This window comes from Grampus griseus, assembly GCF_964374135.1.
Source record: "Grampus griseus genome assembly, chromosome: 20".
In the NCBI taxonomy this organism is placed as follows: domain Eukaryota; kingdom Metazoa; phylum Chordata; class Mammalia; order Artiodactyla; family Delphinidae; genus Grampus; species Grampus griseus.
Genome location: NC_139014.1, coordinates 15,840,831 through 15,862,663, shown reverse-complemented (window position 1 = coordinate 15,862,663; position 21,833 = coordinate 15,840,831). Strand labels below are relative to the sequence as shown.

The 21,833-nt window shown below is 49.4% G+C and overlaps 1 protein-coding gene across 1 annotated transcript; it reads left to right on the top strand.

Annotated features, from left to right (window-relative positions):
* Nucleotides 1-4,044: 4,044 nt before the first annotated feature.
* On the top strand, nt 4,045-15,761 carry MYL4 (myosin light chain 4). The gene is made up of 8 exons (XM_082679127.1): nt 4,045-4,096; nt 4,411-4,567; nt 7,634-7,661; nt 12,279-12,428; nt 13,886-14,059; nt 14,545-14,622; nt 15,169-15,213; nt 15,640-15,761. Exons 2-7 carry the CDS (start codon nt 4,445-4,447, stop codon nt 15,195-15,197), a joined length of 582 nt encoding a protein of 193 aa, XP_082535253.1. The 5' UTR covers nt 4,045-4,096; nt 4,411-4,444; the 3' UTR covers nt 15,198-15,213; nt 15,640-15,761.
* The last annotated feature ends 6,072 nt before the right edge of the window (nt 15,762-21,833 follow it).

The window sequence follows — 21,833 nt, the reverse complement described above, 5'->3', positions numbered from 1 at the left end:
CCTTACAATCACCCTGTGAGGTTATATTAGCAGTCCCATTTTACAGACGGGAAAACTGAGACAGAAAGAAGTTTAACTAGCTTGCCTAACGGACAAATCAATCAGGACTCTAACCCAGAACTCTTAAGTCCTGAGTGGGCCCTCTTAACCTCTGCCTTACGGCAGAGTCCTCTACAGAGACACATAAATGTAGTGTTGGCCAGGGCTTTGCCCCATGATGTCTAGCTTATGAGACACTGTCTGGAAGAGGCGGGGGGAGGTGACAAGAACAAAGCATTAACAGCCAGGCACACTGTCAGCATCATTTGATCCCAGGCAGGCAGGACACAGGCCCTACATGGTTAGAGGTGAAGGGAGGGGGATGTGTGAGTGTGTGGAAGCCCAGCCCAAAGGAGGGCTGATGTCAGTTCTCTTCTGTGCGTTTGTCCAGATTTGACATGTGGTGTAAGCTGATTGGTGTGAAATTCTGTTCTGCGTTTTCCATCTACTGAGTGTGAGGTTCTTCCAGTGGCAGCATTCAAGTGGCTGGAGCAGCTCTGGCTGGGGACCACTCGATGCCTCCCCAGAGGCAGTAGTTAGGCTACCAGTACCTGCTACTATGCTTGCCTCTTTACACTTCTGCCTCTTCCTTCTGTCTCTCTTCCTTTCCTTTGCTCTGATTGGTCAACCCTGCCCTAGGTCCTGTGAAGGGTACCCTAGGTGGGTGAAATTGCAAGGTGAAAGTCAGTGGCCGTGAAGCAGAATGAGGACCAGAAGAAAGTGAAAACTCTGACTCCAGTTCTTGGGGGTCTCATGAACTGTGGGCATCATGGGTTTTAGTATAACAAGGCTAGTGTCAGGTATCTTGATTCTCGACACAGCTCCTGGGAAACCACAGCTCCCCTCTAGTAGCTTCTGAAGTACCAGCCACTTCTTTAGCTGGGGCTGCTTAAAGAGAATCAGAAACTGATTTGAGGAGCATCTCCTCCCCCACTGAGGTTTCAGGCAGCCAGGTTCCTCGTCTGAGTGTCGCTGACAGGCAGGCTGCCGGGCCCCAGGGACCAGTTACATGCTTTCTGAGCCACAAATATTTCACACTGTGGGTACCCAGCTGCTGCCCTTCCCCTCCCCCATTCCCTTCCACCTCTTTCTCCTTCCTAAACCCACACCTTACAATCAAGTTAGCCACGACCACCTTCCTCGTCCCTCCCTCCTGTGGGCCCCTCTCCTGGTGTTCCTTCCAGGAAACCTGAGACACCAGAGCACACCTCTAGCTTCCTCTGGCTCAGAAAACGAAGTGAAATTGCCAGCTATGATTGTTTACTATATGCCAGAGGTGGTCTGTGGTGTCTAGCTAACATTACTTCATACAAATCTCACAACAACTTGAGAAGGAAATGTGTACTGTTAAAGGTCCTGAGGGTCCTGGGCCCAAGATTTAGAAATGGCAAAACCAGGATTCAGACCTATGCTTGTCTGCCTCTAAAGTCCACACTCTTTCCACGTTTTCAGATCCTGCAGCCTCATTCTGCGCTCCCAGTTTTCTAACCTCAGAGCTCTGCTCCCAAGCAGTCTGGATATTTTGTTTCGCTTTAGAATTAAAAAAAATAAATAAATAAAAGAGGAGAAAGAAGAAAGAAAGAAAAAGAAAAGAAATGAAAAGACAGAGTTACAACTGCCTGTCTTTTGGGGATCATATTTCTTCATAGAATGATTAGAATACCTTGTTTTTCTATTCAACATCTCATTCACTGGTTGTTTTTGAACTTTTAAATCATGGAACTATTTCCTACGAAATGACCATGGGACCTCCAGTATATAAAACACCTAGGAGTGGTGCTGTTTGAAGTGGCAGGGGATGGGAGAGCCCCAAGACCTGGCCCCTCTGTGTCCCTGACAGCCAGAAGCAAGCTAAGGAAGACGTAAGTGTCTGTCGAACACATTGAAAGCTCCTGACTATCTCTCACTTTAGAGATGAGGAAGCTGGGGCCCAGAGAGGGGAAGCGTCTTGACGTTCAGGACTAGTAGTGTCTGGCTCTTGCAGCTTCTGGCCTGCAGCTCTCTGCAGTGTGGGTATCTCTGCACCTAGTCCAGGAAGGGGATGCGGGTGGGGGTAGAGAAAGAGGAGAGGCGGGGCTTCCTCTTTTCCTCCTTCCTCATGACCAACAAACTGAGCTCCCAAGCCCCTTGGGGAAGGAGGTAGTCAGGGAGAGAACAGCCGGGGAATACTGAAGGGTGCAAGCAGAGGCACGCGGGAGCGCGGGGACGAGGAGTCGGAGGGAAGAGAAGGCTGGAGAGGGGAAGGGGGGAGGGGAAAAGAGCGAAGGAGCTGCCGGACCAGCCCAGGACCGGGACTGGCCTAGGGTTTGCTTCCTGGTCTTGCTCTAGGGTCCCCTTGGGCAAGACCTGCCCCCCTTTCCTGCCTCAGTTTTCTTTGAAGGCTTCTCTGCTCACCGGCGGTGAGAGCACGTGCAGGGTACAGGAGCGGCAGGGTGGTGTAGGAGCACCGCGCACGAGCAGCCGGGCTTAGCTGGCAAAGCTCCGCCTGTGAAGAACTGAATGTCTCGCCGTAGCTCCGAAGTCTCCTGGGACTTAGATTCCTCACCTGTCACACCAGACGGGATGAGACGATCTCTAAGGGACCTTTTGCCTCTGAAAGATGTGGGACCTGGAGCCTGTGCTTAGGGAACCCAGAGAATGGGCAGATGTGGGCTCCAGGGCACCAGGCGTTATGTGGTCTAGCAATCTTGTTTTCTTTGTTTGTTTGTTTTTAATGTATATTTTTAGTCTTTATTGACTTTGTTACAATATTGCTTCTGTTCTATGTTTTGTTTTTTTTGGCTGCGAGGCATGTGGGATCTTAGTTCGCCCACCAGGGATGGAACCCTGCACTCCCTGCATTGGAAGGTGAAGTCTTAACCACTGGACGGCCAGGGAAGTCCCTAGCAATCTTGCTTTATGGGAGAGGAAACTGAACCTAGAAAGGCAAAGTGACTTTTCTGCTTCTCTCAGCTTTATTTCTCTTCATCCTCTGAAATGTAGAGCCATACAATTCAGTTCAAAGCAAGTCTGTGCAGTGGATAAGCTTTTTGTTGTTTTTCTGAACAATTTTTTTTGACTTTCAACTTTTTTTTTTTTAAATAAAAACAGTACATGCTCGTTGTAAAGACTTCCGTTAATACAGGAAGTGAAAAAAGTAAAAACTGCAAATTGCTGTCATCCTCCTGTCCTTACCCTTTGAGTCCTTAGGGGTGTCTCCTGTTAACATTTTAGTGATATTCATCCTGACCTATCTGATGAACCCACAAATATATATGTGTCCCCCCCCATAGGATTATAATATCAATGATTCAGGCACAAACTTTAGAATCAGACATACCTGGGTTCTAATCCCAGTTTATAGCTAATTAGCTGAGTGGCCTTGTTACTTGGCCAGTTTTAGTCTCAGTCTCCTCATGTGTAAAATGGGAGTAATAATATCTACTTATAGGACTGCAGTGAAGATTTAAGGAGGTTTTGTATGAATAGCACTCAGCTACCAGTGCCCAATACACAGTAAGTACTGCACACACACACACACACACACACACACACACACACACACACACACACACACACGGGGCACAGAATGTGTTAGAGGTACAGTATATAAAAACGAGACCCCAGTTTCCTTACCTTCAGTCTCATCGACTTTCAGCCAACCTCTCTGCTTCTCACCCTGGCTCCACGGCACAAGTTATGTGCTCAATACTTGTTGAATGGATGATTGAAGTTGTGGGGTGGACCCAGGGATTTGAGGTCTGTGGAGTTCCCGGGGAGCCTGCTCTGGGAAATGCAGGGTTTTACCCGGTAGATTGGGAGGGTGTGGGACAGTGTGAGTTGGCCGGACCAGCTGTTGCTTCAGGGCGCCAGGCCAGAGAGTTGAACCTCAGGGCAGAGCTGAGGCCCCAGAGTGGCTCTCGGCTTAAAGGATCTTGGCTTAAAAGGAATGTGCAGTGGGCTGCCTCTGTTCAGGAGGGACTAAAAAAAGCCTCGCCCTCCCCTGGGCTTTGTGTGAGGGTTATCAACTGCTCAAGTCAGCTCATCTCTCTGGCTGGACTCTGGCATTTTTGAGAGGGTCTGTTTCCCTGGCCCCTCTGGGTGTCCACCGATTGGCAGGAAGGGGTCAGCCTGACCCACAGGCGGAGGTCGTGAGGAGTGTGAGGTGTGGGGGGAGGGGGAGGGGGAGGGGGCTGGTAGCCCCAAACCTGGTGACAATGCACAGTTGTCAGCTGTACCCTGCTGGTGTTTCTTCCTTTTATAGTCAGCAGCAGTTGCTCTTGCGATCACCCAGCCCCTCCGTGGGGGCTCCTGCCCAGGATAAAAAGGGCAGGAGGCAGCCCAGTCTCCCGTCTCAGCTCCTGGGCGCCGCATCTCTCGATTCCTTCCTAGGTCCCACCTCTGTGGAAGAGCCCAACGAGACAACATGCCTCCCAAGAAGCCTGAGCCTAAGAAGGAAGCGCCCAAGGCAGCCTCAGCCCCAGCCCCGGCCTCGGCCCCACCTCCCGAGCCTCCCAAGGAACCTGCCTTTGATCCCAAGAGTGTAAAGGTAAGTGAACCTCAGCCACTGGGATGGGGGTGGGGATGACATTCAGAACGCTCTTTGCTCTGGAGCTCAGAGATCTACTTCACGGGGGCTGGACCGGGGTGAGGGCTGCAGTGTCCATCCCCCGCTCAGGGTCCCATGGGGCATGGAGCAGGTGTTGGGGCTGGTGAGGGCTATTTTAGATTGCAGGCTTTTCCCCTCAAGAACAGGTTTCTGCTCTGTCTGAGGAAGCCCTGCTCTGTCATCCCAAATTTGCCCAGCAAAGTCGGGAATGGCAGGGCGGTACGACCAACCAACCATCTAAACTTTCTTTAAGGCACTGTGGGGACCACCATAGTGAAGTAAAAAAGACTGTGTGATATCTTATGGAGAACAGACACAGAATGATAACTTCCAGTGTAACTTGGAGTAGGTGATAGAAAGAGCGAGGGAGCACTGCTCCCTGGGTGCTGGGGTCTGGGGAAGGCTTCACATGCAAAGACTCTTGCACTGGGTGGGTGGTGAGGGCAGGGAGGCCCTAGATAAGATGAGAAGAGCCTGCTTCTCTCTCCTCTTCCCCACCCCGGTGGACCCCTCCTTCTGTGCCCTTAGCCTGGGCTCCTATCTGGAGCACGCAGTGGCCTAGCCTAGCCCAGGCCGAGACCCTCCCTCTAACCTGGTGTAGGAGCTGGGCCAGACTCCCTCTGCCGCCATAGCCCTATTCCCTCTCTGCCCCACCACGCTCCCCTCACCCTGAAAGGCTCCTCTCCTTGGAGCTGGTGTAGACCCTGCCTGCTGACTCAGTCATTTTAGGCCTCCCAGCTATCTGGCCCAGCTGCTTAAGGAATGGCACGGGGAGGGGATGGGCCAATGAAGGAGGGGGTCAGAGGCCTCTGGAGACTGAAGCAGTTTTAAGCTTTGGCACCAGAATGTAAGAGGTCAAGTGGCTACTGGTATGAAGGGCTATTAATAGCAGGTTGGGAGTGGTGGGCTCTTGGGTATATCAGCCTCAGGGCAGGGCTGGGGGTGGTCAGGAATCAGATCAAAATTAGAACTCAGGACCTGCTTCTGTGACAAAGAGGAAGAGAAACTAGCCCCCAGAGCTCTAACTGGATGACCCTCCCTGGCCCTCTCAGGATACTTCCTAGTACCCACAGCCCTGGGAGACCCTGCCACTGTGCCCAGAACCCTGGGGTTGATCTATGGTAGTCCCTACAAGGGGCGGAAGTTAAGCAGAACTGGCTTGGCCAAGAGATGGGACACTCTGGGGAAACTGAGGCACAGGGTAAGACCTTGAAAGTACCTGAAGGTTTTCTAGGTCATACATCGCTCCCTCTCTGGACAAAGCCTAGCAAGAAAAGCTGACAATCTCCCCCTTCAGGAAACCTGGATTTCTGAGTTGTTCTGATAACGCACTGTTCCCGTGGGACAGCCTAGACTGGACAAGAGCTGCCTAGTGCTATCATCCGAGTCCCTTCTCTTGGGCCTATCACTTCCCTCCATCCACCCACCTTCCCCAGTTTCTCACACCTGGTTGCAATTCTCTTTTCCATGTCTGGATTTTGTAGTTCTGGGGGTTGTTGAAATTGCTTTAAAGCGGAAAAAAAAATTAGGTATTTTTCATGAAGACTATTTTCACTATTATTATACTTTACCCAGTTCCTTTGCTTAGAAGATTCTTTGCTCAAAAATAGAGCAAAAGTGGCTTCCCTGATGGTGCAGTGGTTGGGAGTCCGCCTGCCGATGCAGGGGACACGGGTTCGTGTCCCAGTCCGGGAAGATCCCACATGCCGCGGAGCGGCTGGGCCCGTGAGCCATGGCTGCTGAGCCTGCGCGTCCGGAGCCTGTGCTCCGCAACGGGAGAGGCCACAACAGTGAGAGGCCCGCGTACCGCAAAAAAATAAATAAATAAAAATAAAGCAAAAGTAAACTTAAGCCCAATGTGTGTGGTTATGACCATATATTCAGATGTTATGTCGTTATACTAATTTCTCTTACACATTTAATCCTGGGGCTTAAATCATCGCAAAGTAAGGCAAACTGCACCATTCCCCAGAGGGTTCCTTCAAAGCATCCTTTACCCCATTTAGAGGGTTTCTTTAACTTTCTGACCCATTCCTGGGTACAGCTAGCTCTCTTCCCAACACGGTGTAACCCCTCTTCTGCTCTCCTAGCTCGTTCCAGCCACCTCCAGTGGTCCTCATTAACAAGGTCAGACTTGGATGGGCACAGAGCAGCAGAATCAGGACTGGGAATGGTGGCACACAGAGAAGATGCTCCAGGATTGGTTACCACCACCAGCGGAGAGGGGATTTTAGGGGGTGGTGGTGGTAGATAAGGACCATGAAGTAACATGCAAGATCCTAAGTTAAAATAATGACTAATGCTTGTTCATTGTCATTCATCTTCAGAGCCTTCCACCTTCTTCTTCTGTACTCAGATTTGAATTTAGGGGGGAAAACCCAAAATTTACTCCTCTCAACAAATATATTTTGAGTGCCTACTCTATGCCAGGCATTTTCTGGCAAATCCCCTGCCCTGCTGGGACCCTGGCTTCAAGGAATCACAGTACACATAAAGGCATGACAGGAAAACAGTTAGGAAGCATCCAGGGCCCGCCTGAGAGGGATGTGTGCCGAAGGAGAGGCTGGGATGGAAGGGGTGAGGGAAGGCTCTGTTGAAGGAGGTGGGTTGAAAGCCAGCATCAAGTAGAAAGGGGAGAGACTGAAGGGGTGGATGCGAAGGCTGTTTACAGCCGCTGGGACGGAATTTACATTCGACCCAAAGGAATTATAATAGGGAGTCATTGTGGGTTCTAGAGTTATTCAGAGTGTTTCTCTTTCCCTCTCATTTGGAGCCATCACTTAACAAGTGGTGCTGAGAGAGCTCTGGAGGCTGCATTATTTGACAGTCTGTCAATTGCGGCCCAGTTGTCAGGAGGCCGGTCGGTGTTTGACTCTCAGCCCGTAGTCTCCTTCCGTCCTCATCAGTGTCTGCTGGAGGTGACCCGATTGCTGCGGAAGCCGCTTCTGCTTCCTTTGGAAGGCCTTAGCAGTCCCAGCCCTCACTCCTCTGTGTTTCTCTCCACAGATAGACTTCACTGCTGACCAGATCGAAGGTGAGTACTAGCGACCCCACCTATCCCATCACACTCTCTCTGTTGCGCTTCCTGGGGAGGAGTTGTTGTCACCACCATAATAGTAATCATCACCATCACCACCCTCATAATCACCACCATCACAACCACCATCATCACTGTCACCACCATCACAATCACCACCATCACTATCAACATCATCATCTTCATCATTGCAAACCCGTATCTGAGTCAGGGTACACAAAGGCGTGACTGGAAAACAGTTACGCAAAATAGCAAGTATAGGTGTGTTCTCTGCTCACTTTCACCTACTACGTGTTATTACTTAAGCACTTTACGTGGATTAGTTTATTTAATTCTCACCGCAACCCTGTGAGGTAGGGACTGTCACCACCCCACTTTACAGGTGATAAAACTGAGGCACAGAGAGGTTGGGTGGCTTGCCCAGTCTCACACAGACAGTTGGTGGTGGAGCCAGGATTCTAACTCAGGCAATCTGATTCCAGACTTGAGTTCTGAACTACTCTGCCAGACTGCCTGGAACATAATAGATGCACAGCAAAAATGCCTTTTTCCCCTCCACTCTATAATCTCCTATCCAAGATATTTAGAAGTCCTCATTTCTGGTTTGTTATTGGAAAGCCCTCCTCAGGTTACCAGCTCCCTCTCCCTGCATCCTGAAGTCTGCCAAGATGCTCACCCGCTAATGGTGGCAGGACCAGCGGTGACTTGAGGGTGCCTTAGTCCACCTGTGATCTCCATCAGCCCTTCTCCGTCTTTGATGAAGACAATTTGTTTTCTCAACTTAATATAAGTATTCTTAAGTGTAGCTTCAAGACAAGCCTCGAGACCTTCCGCCCCCCAACTTAATTGTTGCCCCTCAGCCCTCTTCTGTAGGAGTCTGGTGTTTTGAGGATGAAATATTTCATCAAGTGATATCTACTTTACAGCTGGGATCCACCTTCATTGCAACTTATCCCTTTGTTTCCCCCACCAAATGCCTCCTGGACATAAAATCATAGGAATTGAAAGGGACCTTGAAAGGTCACCTGATTCAACCCCTTGATTTTAAGCACAGACTATACGTTAAAAATCAAACGAATCCATGAACATGGTAAAAAAAAAAAAAAATCATATACTACTTAAAAATAAAGAAAATTAAAAATATTTATTTTCCCCTTGCTTTCCTCTCATACTGATCCCCTCTCCCCAAAACAATCATTGTCAATAGGTCTGTGTATCCTTTGATTAAAAAACATATAATGTTATACCAGTATGTATGTATGTATGTGTAAAGTTTATACAAATTGAGTCATGTGGTGCATACTGTCCTGCATCTTTTATTTAATATATATTTGGGTTGAACAATGTATAACATAGTACATATTATTTAATAATATATTTAAATATCTTTTTATATTTAACACCAACAGTTCTACCTCATTCTTTTAAACAGTTATATAGATTCTCACACACGGATGCACCTTTTAATCCAATCAGGCCCACATTGATAGACCTTCAGGTTGTTTCCAGTTGGGGTAGATAATGCTTTCCCCAGGGGATCTTCCTAGCAATGAGTCAAAGGATATGTGCATTTTAATAGTTACTGCCAAGTTTCCCTCCAAAAAAGTGATGCCAGTTACCCACCAATAGGGCATGAGAGATGGCAGATGCATTTTGAAACAAGTGAACCGAGTCCAACTCCATTTTTGCAATACCCTGTGGACAGTCACTTTCCATCAATAGTTTGGAGCACTGTGAAATTCTTAAAATAAATTTTAATGCATTTTAGTTAAATATATATATATACTCAGTGTATATACAAACACAGTGGTACCCATGAGGACTAGAAAATCAACTAATGATAAAAAATTTTCATTTCCCAAATGGGAATCCTGGTCAAAGCCAACTGAGACAGCTGGTTGCCTCTTTTCTCTGTGAAGATATTCAGGGCTGGGGCCTAACTCATTCCAGCCTTTCATCCCTCTGACTTTGAAGGCATCGTTCCTTAGGTTGGATTGGAATTGTTTTTGCTTTAATTTTATTCCTATCTCTTCATTTGCTCTTTGGTGAAACTGAAGATGGTTTTCTCCTGTTTTGCTTGGAAAACGTTATCTGCAACCAGGAGACTTTGAAATTAGCCCTAAATCTGCCACTATTGGCCATGAGACTTGGAGCAAGTCACTTCTTTAAAGCTGGATTTTCTTATCTGCAAAGTGAGGGTATTTGGTTCTTTTCAATTCAGAAATTCTGTGACTCTCTTCAGCATCTTCTAGATACCCTCCATCTATTTGAAGACAGTTATCAAATCCCTTCCTGGCTTTATGATCTCCAGGTGATATGGCTCCAATTTCTTTTATTTATTTATTTATTTTCTCATAGGAATTAGTTTCTAAGTCCTGACTTCCTTCTCTGGCCCATATTTCCATATCCTTCTGGAAAGGGATCACCACCATTGTTCACTGCTCTAGCAGGCAGCTCCCTACTACAGATCTTTCAGAAGTTTCTTCTGGGACAATGAACTTCATCTCTCATATACCTCGAGATCACACTGGCCTTGTTTTTCCTCCTAGTAGCTATCCTAGACTTCAGTGTTTGGTTTTTATGTGCATACCAGCCTTCCCAGTGGTCTGGAACATTAGCTGGTGCAGCAGGCCTCTTCCTCCTCCTCCTCCTCCTCACTTGGTTTCCTTAATAGTTGGCTGGAAGTCACATCTGCAGTGGCCTATAAATGAGGATGATAATAGCTATAGCATAAAGTCTTTGTAAAGATGAACGGGATAATTCATGCAAAGTTATCAGCTCAGAGCCTGGCCCACAGTAAGTGCTCAAATCATAGGTCATTACTCCTGTTATTTCCCCCCTGTTCCATCCTTCTATTAAATATCATTCTTCTTTTAAGTGGAGACTCCTACTTTTATTAAGTTTGCCCTCACTCTTCTGAATGAATTAGAAGATCAAAAAGTCTGAGTTCAGATTCAACTGCCATATTTATTGAACAATGAATTTGTGCCAGAAGCCACGCTAATTGCTTTAAAAGTTCAAAAAAAAATTAAATGGTTCTAACAAAGCTGTGAGGTCAGTGCTATTCCTTTTGACAGAGGACAAAGTTCAGTGAGGTTATGTGACTTGGCCAAGATCACACAGTTAAGTGGTAAAATTGGGATTAACCTCAGTAAGAGATTACTAACAGCATTGTTGGAGAATTTACTCTGTGTTAAGACACAGAGTTAAAGTTTTATGCGCACACTATTGTATTTTATTTGAATGTAATTTAAGGACCCTATGAGGTAGGTGCCATTTATAGAAGAAAAGAGGTTTATAGAGGTTAAATATTTACTTGCCCAAGGTCACACAGCTACTAAGCAATGGAAACAGAATTTGAACTCAATTAGTTAGTAATTTGAAAGACAGGCAGCTTTATATCTTTGAAATTCATACAAAGCCTAATAAAGAGTGGCAGGTAAATGTCTTGGGGAACCTGCTTTGATATGTGGAATGATTTGTGAATAATCCGTATGCAGCATCAAAGGAAATAAGTGTTTCTAAAGTGCTTAGAGAGGATTAAAAGCAGCTTTTCTCCTAAGTAGTTCACACATTCTTCTTAGGTTTATATTGTTAATCTGCTTAGTAAACCATTTTGTCGCCGGTATCATAAGGTAATTTCAATGCCATACCCAGTCCATATTATCCCCAGTGACGAGTTGGTTGAATCCAAATTGATTATGAATTAAGGTTCTTTGCAAAGGGCCCAGGAGTGCCTTCATTCAGCCTTGCCCCTTGGACACCTGCCCTGGAACCTTCTTCTGGGAGTCTGGCTCCAGAACTAGGAAATATAATAATAACCACCATGTGTTGATTCCCTTACCACATGCTAGACACCACGCTTGGAGTGCTTTGTAATCCCCCCAGCAGCCCACACAGGTGGACACTGTATCCTTACTTAGAGCTAAGAAACAGAGGGCCCGTGGGAGTTAGGAGTTTGGCCGAGGCCACCTGCGGGTCAGTGGTAGAGCTGAGGCGGGCTGACTGTTTCCACCAGGTCACCTTGTCCAGCCTGGGAGCCCCCTCTCAGCCTGGAACAGGCAGTACTGATATTAGCTGACTTCTGAACAGGTCTTGTCACTTTGCAAAGTGCTTCCACACACTGCCACCTCCTTTGACACTCGTAGTAACTGGGAGGGGAGGGCGGGGTGGAGCCTTACTTTCTGCGCGTGCGCAAAGAAAGTGCGACCCAGCCGGGTGCTGCTTGGCAGAGCGAAGAGGAGAACCCAGGAATCCTGACTCCTCAGCCAGTGCCCTTTTCACTTCCCTGCCTCTTTCAACAGTCAGCCACCTCACCTGCAAAGGGAAGGATGGGTGGGTGGGAGGGGCGGGGGCAGGGGAGACTTCAAATTATGTGACAAGTGATCGATGGAAGAGATCCCAGGCCCAGCGCTGGAACAGGTCGTGGGGCTCCAGCATGCTTCTTTAGTTGTCAGAAGATGGGGTGGGGATGGGTTACAGGGAGCGGCTGGGATGATGGCTGCAGGGAAATACTGAAATATTTTCTCAACCACAGCGCGGGTGGAGACTGATCAGCCCCAAACCACCGCCTTCGCTTGGCCCCGGGGGCTGCAGCCAGTCTTTTCTCTGCAGAGTTCAAAGAGGCCTTTTCATTGTTTGACCGGACCCCGACTGGAGAGCTGAAGATCACCTACGGGCAGTGCGGGGACGTGCTGCGGGCCCTGGGCCAGAACCCCACCAACGCCGAGGTGCTGCGCGTCCTGGGCAAGCCCAAGCCGGAAGGTCAGCGTGGGCCTCGTGGTGTCTCCCGCCGCCCCTGGGGCTCTCTCCCTTCAAGACAAACCTACCCTCCCCAGGTTACCCTCCTCCCATTGCTAGAATTACCTGGAAGCGCCTGGCACTTAGTTGACCCTCTCTCTTGGGCTTGTTCTTGTTTTCCCCGTGAGGGTGGGAGCTCCTGGGGAGCAGGAACGACATTCTGCTTCTTTAGTGTCTTCCTGTGACACCGAGGGTGCCGGGGACATGGGGCAGGGAAGCTTGGAGGGAAGCTGATAACTGAGCAGCGCCCCCCCCCTTCCCCACCAGCAAATTGTGGTCGAGGTGTCACCGTGCTGAGCTGTCCTCCTTCTAATGATGGTTAGATCACTGAGGACTGCAAATTATTCATTTAATATAAATTACAGCAGACTCAAGATTAACTCTATAATGATGCTTCTTTCACTCGTTTGTATTTGATAGATTTTGGTGAATGAGAGTTTAGAATGTGGTGCAAGTGGCAACATTTGTGAATGTCACCTGTCACCATGGCAGTCAAGTTGACAGCTGCCCTAACACACATGTCCTTCTGAGAGGATGGGGCCAGGCAGACCTGGGCAGGGGCCCGCAGCCAGGGTGGACCATCTCTGGAGGCTTCCTGGGGCCCATGTTGGCTCTACCCCCTTCCTTGGTTTGGCCCCTTCCCCTCCTGCTCTTGCTGGTGAAGACACTGGTTGGGGGTGAAGGATGTGGGCCAGAAGGACCAGAGGAAGGAGTCTACCGGTGTCAGTAGGGCTTCTCAGAGGTCGAAAGATACCTGGGCACTTCCATTGTAGGAGGTTCCTGGGTTATAAAAGAAAGCAATGCCAACATTTGGAGGTATTTAAAAATGGTTTACCTCTATTAAATTAAAGCTTTTAACACATGACAATGTGGGAGAAGGGTGCTAGTCACACAAGAATCACACATTTTACTGGTTAGTAGTAAATTGATTCAGAGTTGCTCCAGGCACTGTTGGTCTAGTGATGGGACCCAAATTTGGAGTTATGCAAAATTTTCTTTTTGAAATTTTGTCAGTTTACCCTTGTGACTGGGAGTCTGTCACGTGTCAGAAGTCTAAGTTGTGAATGTGAGGCCTGCGCTGTGTGGCCCTTGGTGTCCCTCAAATCCTACTGCTGCCACCTCAGCTCCCTGCCCTGCTGGCCACCTGGAGCTCAGAGGTCTGGGTGGAGTCACGGTCCCTCTTCCCTCCTGCCCTAGTCCTTTCACTGAGAAGAGTGCCCAGAGTCAGCTCCTGCCTGGCTCCCAGGCCTCTGAGCCCTCCAGGATTGCTGACGGGGTGCCCCACCCAGAAGTGGCGGCGGCTGAGCTCTGGGTGCTGCCAGGGGCGGGCTAGCCTGGCAGAGCCAGGTGAGACCCCTCCTGACCCTCTGCTCCCTCGAGCTCACGTCGAATTCCCTTTCCTTCCCTGTCCCCGCCGCAAGAGATGAACACCAAGATGCTGGACTTTGAGACGTTCCTGCCCATCCTGCAGCATATCTCCCGCAACAAGGAGCAGGGCACCTACGAGGATTTCGTGGAGGGGCTGCGCGTGTTTGATAAGGAGAGCAACGGCACGGTCATGGGCGCCGAGCTTCGCCACGTCCTCGCCACCCTGGGTATGCCAGCTGGGCAGAGGTGGAGCCCAAGGGCAGGGGGAACAGAGGCGTGGGAAGTGACCAAGTGGCATATGTTGGGGAGACATGGGGGTCCCTGCGTCCTGAGGATCACATCCTGATCCAGGCCTGTCTTGCTTCCCCAGCTGGGTTTGCTCAGCAGGGTGGGAAGGAGAGGAGAGCAGGTTGGCCGAGCGGGGGTGAGGCCTGAGAGGTGGGACCCAGGGCTCCTGTCCTTGTCTTTGCCTCAGTCACTGGGGCCCTGGTCTGCTCACCCACTGGTGGCTGTAGCCAGAGGGAGAGACCTTGGGGACTAGGAAGGACCTTAAGACCCTTGGCTCCACCCTCCAAAGCCTCTGGGGGAGCTTTGGTATGGCCACTTCCTACACCCAGGAAGTCTTGAGCCATCAGACTCAAGGGGGTGCTTGGGTTTGGCCTGTGCCTCCTTTGCCCATCTGTAATTAAGTGCCCACTGTCTCCCGCCCCAGGAGAGAAGATGACTGAGGCTGAAGTGGAGCAGCTGTTAGCAGGGCAGGAGGATGCCAATGGCTGCATCAATTACGAAGGTATCGGCTCATGCTGCACTTCCCCGGTTGCGCAGGGCTGGGCTGGGCTGCAGAACAGAGCAGATGCAGGGGCTAGGGAGCATGCACACCCCTGGGGCTTTGGTGAGCTCCCAGTGGACATTGTTCTTTTTCTTTCCTGGGAGTGAACATCACAGTGTAATGGAAGGGGCATGGATTTCGGAGATAGCTCTGTGATATACCAGCTGTGTGACCTTGAGCAAGTCACTTACCTTCTCCGAGCCTTGGTTTTCTCATCTGAGCAATGGGGTGATGCTGGCCCCTGTCCCAAGTATGCGGGGATTGGTAGAGATAATGTAGCTCATTTCATCTGTGTCAAGTACCAGCACAGAGAATGGACACAGAGCAGTGGTTATGTCTCTTCCTTCCTTCTACCTTCTGCCCATCAACCCTAAATGGGGGAAAGAATCATGCTCTGAAGAAAGGGTATTGGGAAGGTTTGAGGTCAGGCGGTATAGAGCAGGGAGAAGAGGTTTAAGGGGCTGAGAGGGGCCAAGTGCAGTGGCTGATTTCCGTCTTCTTTCCCAGCCTTTGTCAAGCACATCATGTCTGGGTGAAGCAGACCCCTCCAGGGTGAGTGCAGCCTCTCCTTCGGGGTCCCTCTGGGGCCCCACAGGGCACTGCAGGGGGCGGAGAACAGCCTGGCCCCACCCATCAGTCCCCTGCCCTCTAAGTGCTCCTGTCACCTCCTGCTCTGCCCCCTGCCCTCCCTGGTCTTTGCACCTAACCTTGACCTTCATCAGTCACATCCTCCTGCCTCTTCTGGGGTCTCTCAAGGCAAGACCATTCCCTCAGGAGGGGCCTCCTGTATAGGCTCCTGTGTGTGAGGAGCCAGGTACCAGGTGCCCTTGACCCTGTTCCTCTTTTCTCCCTTCCCTGACCACCCCCTGCGCCCTCCTGCCCAGGCTTGGTGCCGTCCTCGTAGGGGTGGGGTCTGTGATCAGGGGCTGGGGTATGGAGAGTGAGGTAGAGTCCTGTACATCTAGTGCTTTCTTTCAGGTGTCTGGCCCATGGCCTTAGCCCAGGTGAGTTAACGAGAGGCCCAGAGTGACTGAGCTGGAGTTGGAGTCCTGGACTCTCCACTGCACCGCAGCCCCGAGGACCTCATGGGCCCATAGCCGTCCCCGTAAATAAACAGCTCCGGCAAGGTTGTGCCGAGTTCCCTGATTCCAACCAGTCTCTGAGTTGCTTTTTTAAATGAATTAACTAGTTGAGTTGGGTTTTTGTGAGTGTGTGTGATAATGTCACCTGAGGCCTCATGCATATTCCTCAGAGAAATAAGCAGTAACTGGGAGCTGGGGGACAAGGGCCAGAGCCCAGAGATCTAGAAACATGAGGGCCAGACCATGCGCAGAGAGCTCAGGAAGGGCCTGCATTTGAGGAGCTGTAATCAGGAGTTTCATTTCCTTCCAAGGCTCACTCTCCACCTTATGTCCCGTCCAGGTGACAAATAGGAAGAAGCCACCTGCTTCTTCTTTTTAAAAAAATTGTGGTTAGCAGGGGGAAGGGTTGGGGGGAGGGATAGTTGAGTTTGGGATTGACATGTACACAATACCGTACTTAAAATGGATAACTAGGGACTTACCTGGAGGTCCAGTGGTTAAGACTCTGCCCTTCCACTGCAAGGGGTGCGGGTTCGATCCCTAGTGAACTAGGATATTCTGCATACCGTGCAGCTCAGCCAAAAAAAAAAAAAAAAAGAATAACCAACAAGGACCTACTGTACAGCACAGGGAACTCTGCTCAATATTATATAACAGCCTAAATGGGAAAAGAGTTTGAAAAAGAATAGATACACGTGTATGTATAACAGAATCACTTTGCTGTACACCTGAAACTAACACGATATTGTTAATCAACTATACTCCGATATAAAATAAAAAGTTTTCTTTAAAAAAGAAAAAAATTGTGGTAAAATACATATAATATAAAATTTTCCATCTTAACCATTTTTAAGTGTACAGTCCTGTAGTGTTAAGTATATTTACATTGTTGTGTAACCAATCTTCAGAACTTTTTCATCTTATGAAACTGTAACTCTATGTCCATTAAACAATAAATCCCCATTTCCTCCTCTCCCCAGTCCCTGGCAACCACCACTCTACTTCCTGTCTCTGTGCATGCATTTGACTACTCTAGACAGCTTATGTAAGTGGAACCATACAGTATTTGTCTTTTTGCGACTGGCTTATTTCACTTTGATAATGTCTTCAAGGTTGATCCGTGTTGTAGCAAGTGTCAGAATTCCCTTCCTTTTTAAGGAGGAGTAGTATTCTACTGTATGTGTGCAGGTACCACATTTTGTTTATGGTCCTTGTATCTTTTTTTTTTTTTTTTGGCCACGCCACATGGCACGCGGGGTCCTCGTTCCCCAAACAGGGATCGAACCCATGCCCCCTGCATTGGAAGCTCGGAATCTTAACCACTGGACCACCAGGGAAGTCCCAGTGTTTATATCTTGATGTGGGCACTTTAGGTGTCTCTTCCCCTGAGAGCAAAGCCTCTGGTGCCTGATTCAGCCCTGCTTGTTCTGGGCATCTCACCGACTGCCTGCTCAAACCTACGACTCCGTACCCGGGACTCTGGGAAAGTGTCAGGGCTTCAGAGGGAGCACAGGCCTCAGGCTGGGAGGGCAGGGGAGTGCAGGGAGGCAAGTGAGAAAAGGAGGAAGACAAGAAACCAGAGACTGGGAAGAAGGAGAAAGAGCATGTAATGAAATTAAAGACACACATGTGAGGGGACTTCCCTGGTGGAGCAGTGGTTAAGAATCCACTTGCCAATTCAGGGGACACGGGTTCGAGCCCTGGCCAGGGACGATCCCACATGCCGTGGAGCAACTAAGCCCACGCGCCACAACTACTGAGGCTGCGCTCTAGAGCCGGTGACCCACAGCTACTGAGCCCGCGTGCCACAACTACTGAAGCCCACGCACCTAAAGCCTACATACTCCACAGCAAGAGAAGCCACTGAACGAGAAGGCTGCACACCACAACGAAGACCCAACACAGACAAAAATTAAAAAAAAAAACTAAATAAAAGAAAATTACATGTTCATGAGCCCTTTAAAAAAATTAAAAAAAAAATAAAGACACACATGTGAGGGGACTTCCCTAGTGGCACAGTGGTTAAGAATCCGCTTGCCGATTCAGGGGACACGGGTTTGAGCCCTGGCCAGGGAAGATCCCACATGCCGTGAAGCAACTAAGCCCATGCGCCACAACTACTGAGCCTGCGCTCTAGAGCCGGTGACCCACAGCTACTGAGCCCGCGCACCTAAAGCCTACGCTCTACAGCAAGAGAAGCCACTGCGATGAGAAGCCTGTGCACCGCAATGAAGACCCAACACAGAAAAAAATAATAAAAAAAAAACTAAATAAAAAAAATTACATGTTCATGAGCCCTTTAAAAAAAATTAAGAAAAATAAAGACACACATGTGAGCAGAACACATGCCAGAAGTCAGGGGCCCAGTCACCCCTGGATGGGCGTCCCTTAAATCCCTGAGGACTACCCAAGGTGGATTAGATTCTCCTTCTCACAACCTTTCTGCTACCCTGTCAGGGCATCCAGCCACAGAATTTTGTGAAACATCTTTTCTTGATGATGATCCAGCCAAGGCTGAGATTCCATGAGCCCAAACAGGAAGTTGTCATGGGAAGCTGAGAACCATGAGCCCAAATTCAGTCTTCTCAGAATCTAAAGTCTGGCTGGGAAGATGAGACTAAGACCCATGTGCACTTTTCTTCCTTGAGGAGGGGCTCCAGCTTCGGGAGAGAACTGTTGAACCATAAAACCTGAGATCTTTATGTAGTTGTGAGCGGGGTTGTTGACACCAGTGGTTTTCAGACTTGGTTTTAGCTCCGTAGCCTTTTGCTCAAACTAAATTCTGTGCAGAAGCCAATGCATGAATCTGAAGGGAGCAGAGCTTCTCTGGCTGAGGAGGTGAGGCCCAGATGCCAGCGTCTTGGAGCCTCTACCTGGGCTCCTTGGAGCACAACCAGAAGACCCCTGATTGAGTCAGACCTGCTAACTGTGAAAGTAAGGAAATGGATCTTTAGAGGAGAATTGACTTACCCAAGGTCACAGCTAATGACTGATGAGCCCAGGTCCCCGGAATCCCACATTTTTCCATCTTTTGACACACACCAACCTGCCTTTGAAATTTTTTCCAGGTTAGGCTCTTGGGATTCTTCTCTCTTGTTTGCCTCCTACCATTCTGCCTGCTCCTTTTTGACCTTACTTATTTCTCCTTTTTATTTTTTATTTCATTTATTTTCTTTTTTGGCCGTGCCGTGTGGCTTGCAGGATTTGTTTCCCAACCAGGGATTGAACCCGGGGCATGGTAGTGAAAGCCCAGAATCCTAGCCGCTAGGCCACCAGGGAACTCCCCATTATTTCTCCTTTTTAAAAGTCACCCTCCCCAACTTGAAATGCTAACATTCCTCCTCAGTGTTGGGGCCCTGTCAGGTTTTCCTCCCTCCTTCCCTTCCTCCCTCCCTCTCTCCCTCCTTTCCTCCCTTTCTCCACAAAGTATTTATTGTCCACTGTATACATTTTTTCTTTCTTTCTTTTTTTTTTTGCAGTACGCAGGCCTCTCACTGTTGTGGCCTCTCCCGTTGCGGAGCACAGGCTCCGGACGCGCAGGCTCAGCGGCCATGGCTCACGGGCCCAGCCGCCCCGCGGCATGTGGGATCTTCCCGGACCGGGGCACGAACCCATGTCCCCTGCATCGGCAGGCGGACTCTCAACCACTGCGCCACCAGGGAAGCCCCCACTATATACACTTAGGAGGAATTGGGGTTAAGCTCCCAATGATTAAAAACCGAAAGTGTTTTCCCTGCCAAAGTAGCTTACCATCCAGTTAAGCAAGGACGTAAGCGTCAGGGCGCTAACTAGAGAACGAGCATCACAAGAACAGCAGGACAACTTCATCTACGTAACACAGGGTAAGCTCCAAGGGACCTGCACGAAGCAGAAGGAAGTGAGGTATGACAGGGATGATTTTCCTTGGTGGGCTTTAAGTGAGACCTTAAAGGAGAAGATGCCCCAAGTCTGCAGCTCAGGCTCAGGTAGGAAAAGGGCACGAGCAGGGGGTCACTGACTCACTGGACAGACACTGATTGAGTGCCTGCTGCGTGTATAGCACTGGTTTGGGCCTTGAGAATACACTGAACCAGACAGACATGGTCCCTGCCCTCATGGAGCTTACAGTCTAGTGGGAAGACAGACATTAAATAATTGTATCGTGTGGCAGATAATAGCCAACGTTTATTGAAGGCAGCGTCGGTTACGAGTATATTGATATTTGGCTGTGGGTTATGGAGACCGAAAGACAGCGGCTTCTAAGATGCGAAAGTGCGTTTTCCCCTCCCACCAAAGTCCGGAGGTTGGCAGTCTAGGGCTGGTATGGCAGCCGCTCTGCACGAAGTCCTCAGGACCTAAGCTCCTTCTATCTTGTGACATTGATGTGTGACCTCTATTCATGGCCCCTGATGGCTGCTCCAGCTCAGCCACCTTGTCTCCTCAGGTCTCCTACTTGGTGAACCCTCCTCAGGAACTGGCATGACTTATTGGCCTCCTTATGGTGTTGGGCTCATTCATTTGAAGACCGAGGAACTCCTGTCCTCCTTGTCACCTTTTCTCTGCCCCGGCCGCCTCCTGCCTGGCCCACCAGTAAGGCTCGGCACCGCCCCATCTGGGAAGAGGTATGGGTAAAAGGTAAACTATTTCCAAGATTTTCTTTGGACTGACTTCCAAGATTTCAAACCGGGACTCAGACCATGTCTTAGTCTGCTTGAGTCGCTATGACAAAACCCCATAGACCAGGTGGTTTCAATAACAGACTTTTATTTCTTACAGTTCTGGAGGCTGGAAGTCTGAGATCAGGGTGTCAGCATAACTGAGTTCTGGTGAGGACTCTTTCTGGCTTCCAGATGACTACCTTCCTGCGGTATCCTCACAGAAAAAAGAGGAGAGAGAAAAAGAGAGACAGATAGACAGACTAATCCCATTTTGAGGGTTCCACCCTCATGACTTCACCAAAACATAATTACCAAAGTCTTTAGCTCCAAGTACCATCCCATTGGAGATTGGGGGCTAGGGCTTTAACATATGAATTTTGGGGGACACAATTAAGTCCCATAGTGGACCATGTAATTTATAGGAAAAGGGCTGCTCCCACTGTGGTCCCTTCCACCACCCTGTGGGGTGGCTGACTGTGGACGTGAGAGGATAGCACTATAGGAGGTTGAGTAAGGGTGGGAGGAGGAGGAGGAGGGGTGTCCCAGCTCTTGGGTGGATTGAAGGAGGGCTCCAGCCTGGAGCTAAAGATGGCGTGAGTCCTGACAGGGTGACGGCAAGTGATGGGACATGAGACAGCTGCTTTTGTGGGGGGAAGATGACTGAAGGTGCCCATAGGCTGAGCTTCCTGCCTCCCGGGGATTGGTACAGTAAACATGGCCCTGGTGCAGCTGCCTTCCCACCCTAAACCCTGCGGACAAATGTTGCGGAGAGTTTTCTGCTCCATGTCAGAGAGGATGGGTAGTTTCCTTTAAAGTTCCCATTGTCAGAGGGAACGAGCCAAGGCAGGAGCAGGGAGGAGACTTACGCTCTTTCCTTTGCAGCGTTTAGCTAAGTGCCATCAGGTGTTGGGCATCCTCTACACGCTCTCTTTGGTAGCTTGGGCTCTTAAGGTAGAATGTACGCTGGTGATTGCTGGCGGTGCAGTGTCTGCCTCATACCACTGGATGGCACAATTGCAGCATCACGCTTCCAAAGGACACCCCAGAGTGGGAATGAGAGCAAAACTGATTCCCAGCCTGGGTTAGAAGGAACCTTCAGAAGTCACTTGGTCCATCTCTGTGCCTTCAGAAAAATGGGGGTTTTATTCACTTTCAAAGACTCACAACTATTAGTGAGCTTGTTTCAGTACCTCCACAAAGGTTTTGCAGTGAGGGGTCAGAGAGAGGACACTGTTCTGGACACGTGGAAACCTGGCATGTAGACCAGTTGTGCTCCTAAGTCACATACACACTCAGCTTCCGATCCACAGGTTGAAAAATAAGGAAGTTGATTAGATCATCTTTTGTGTGTGTGTGTGTGTGTGGTACGCGGGCCTCTCACTGCTGTGGCCTCTCCCACTGCGGAGCACAGGCTCCGGACGCTCAGGCCCAGCGGCCATGGCTCACGGGCCCA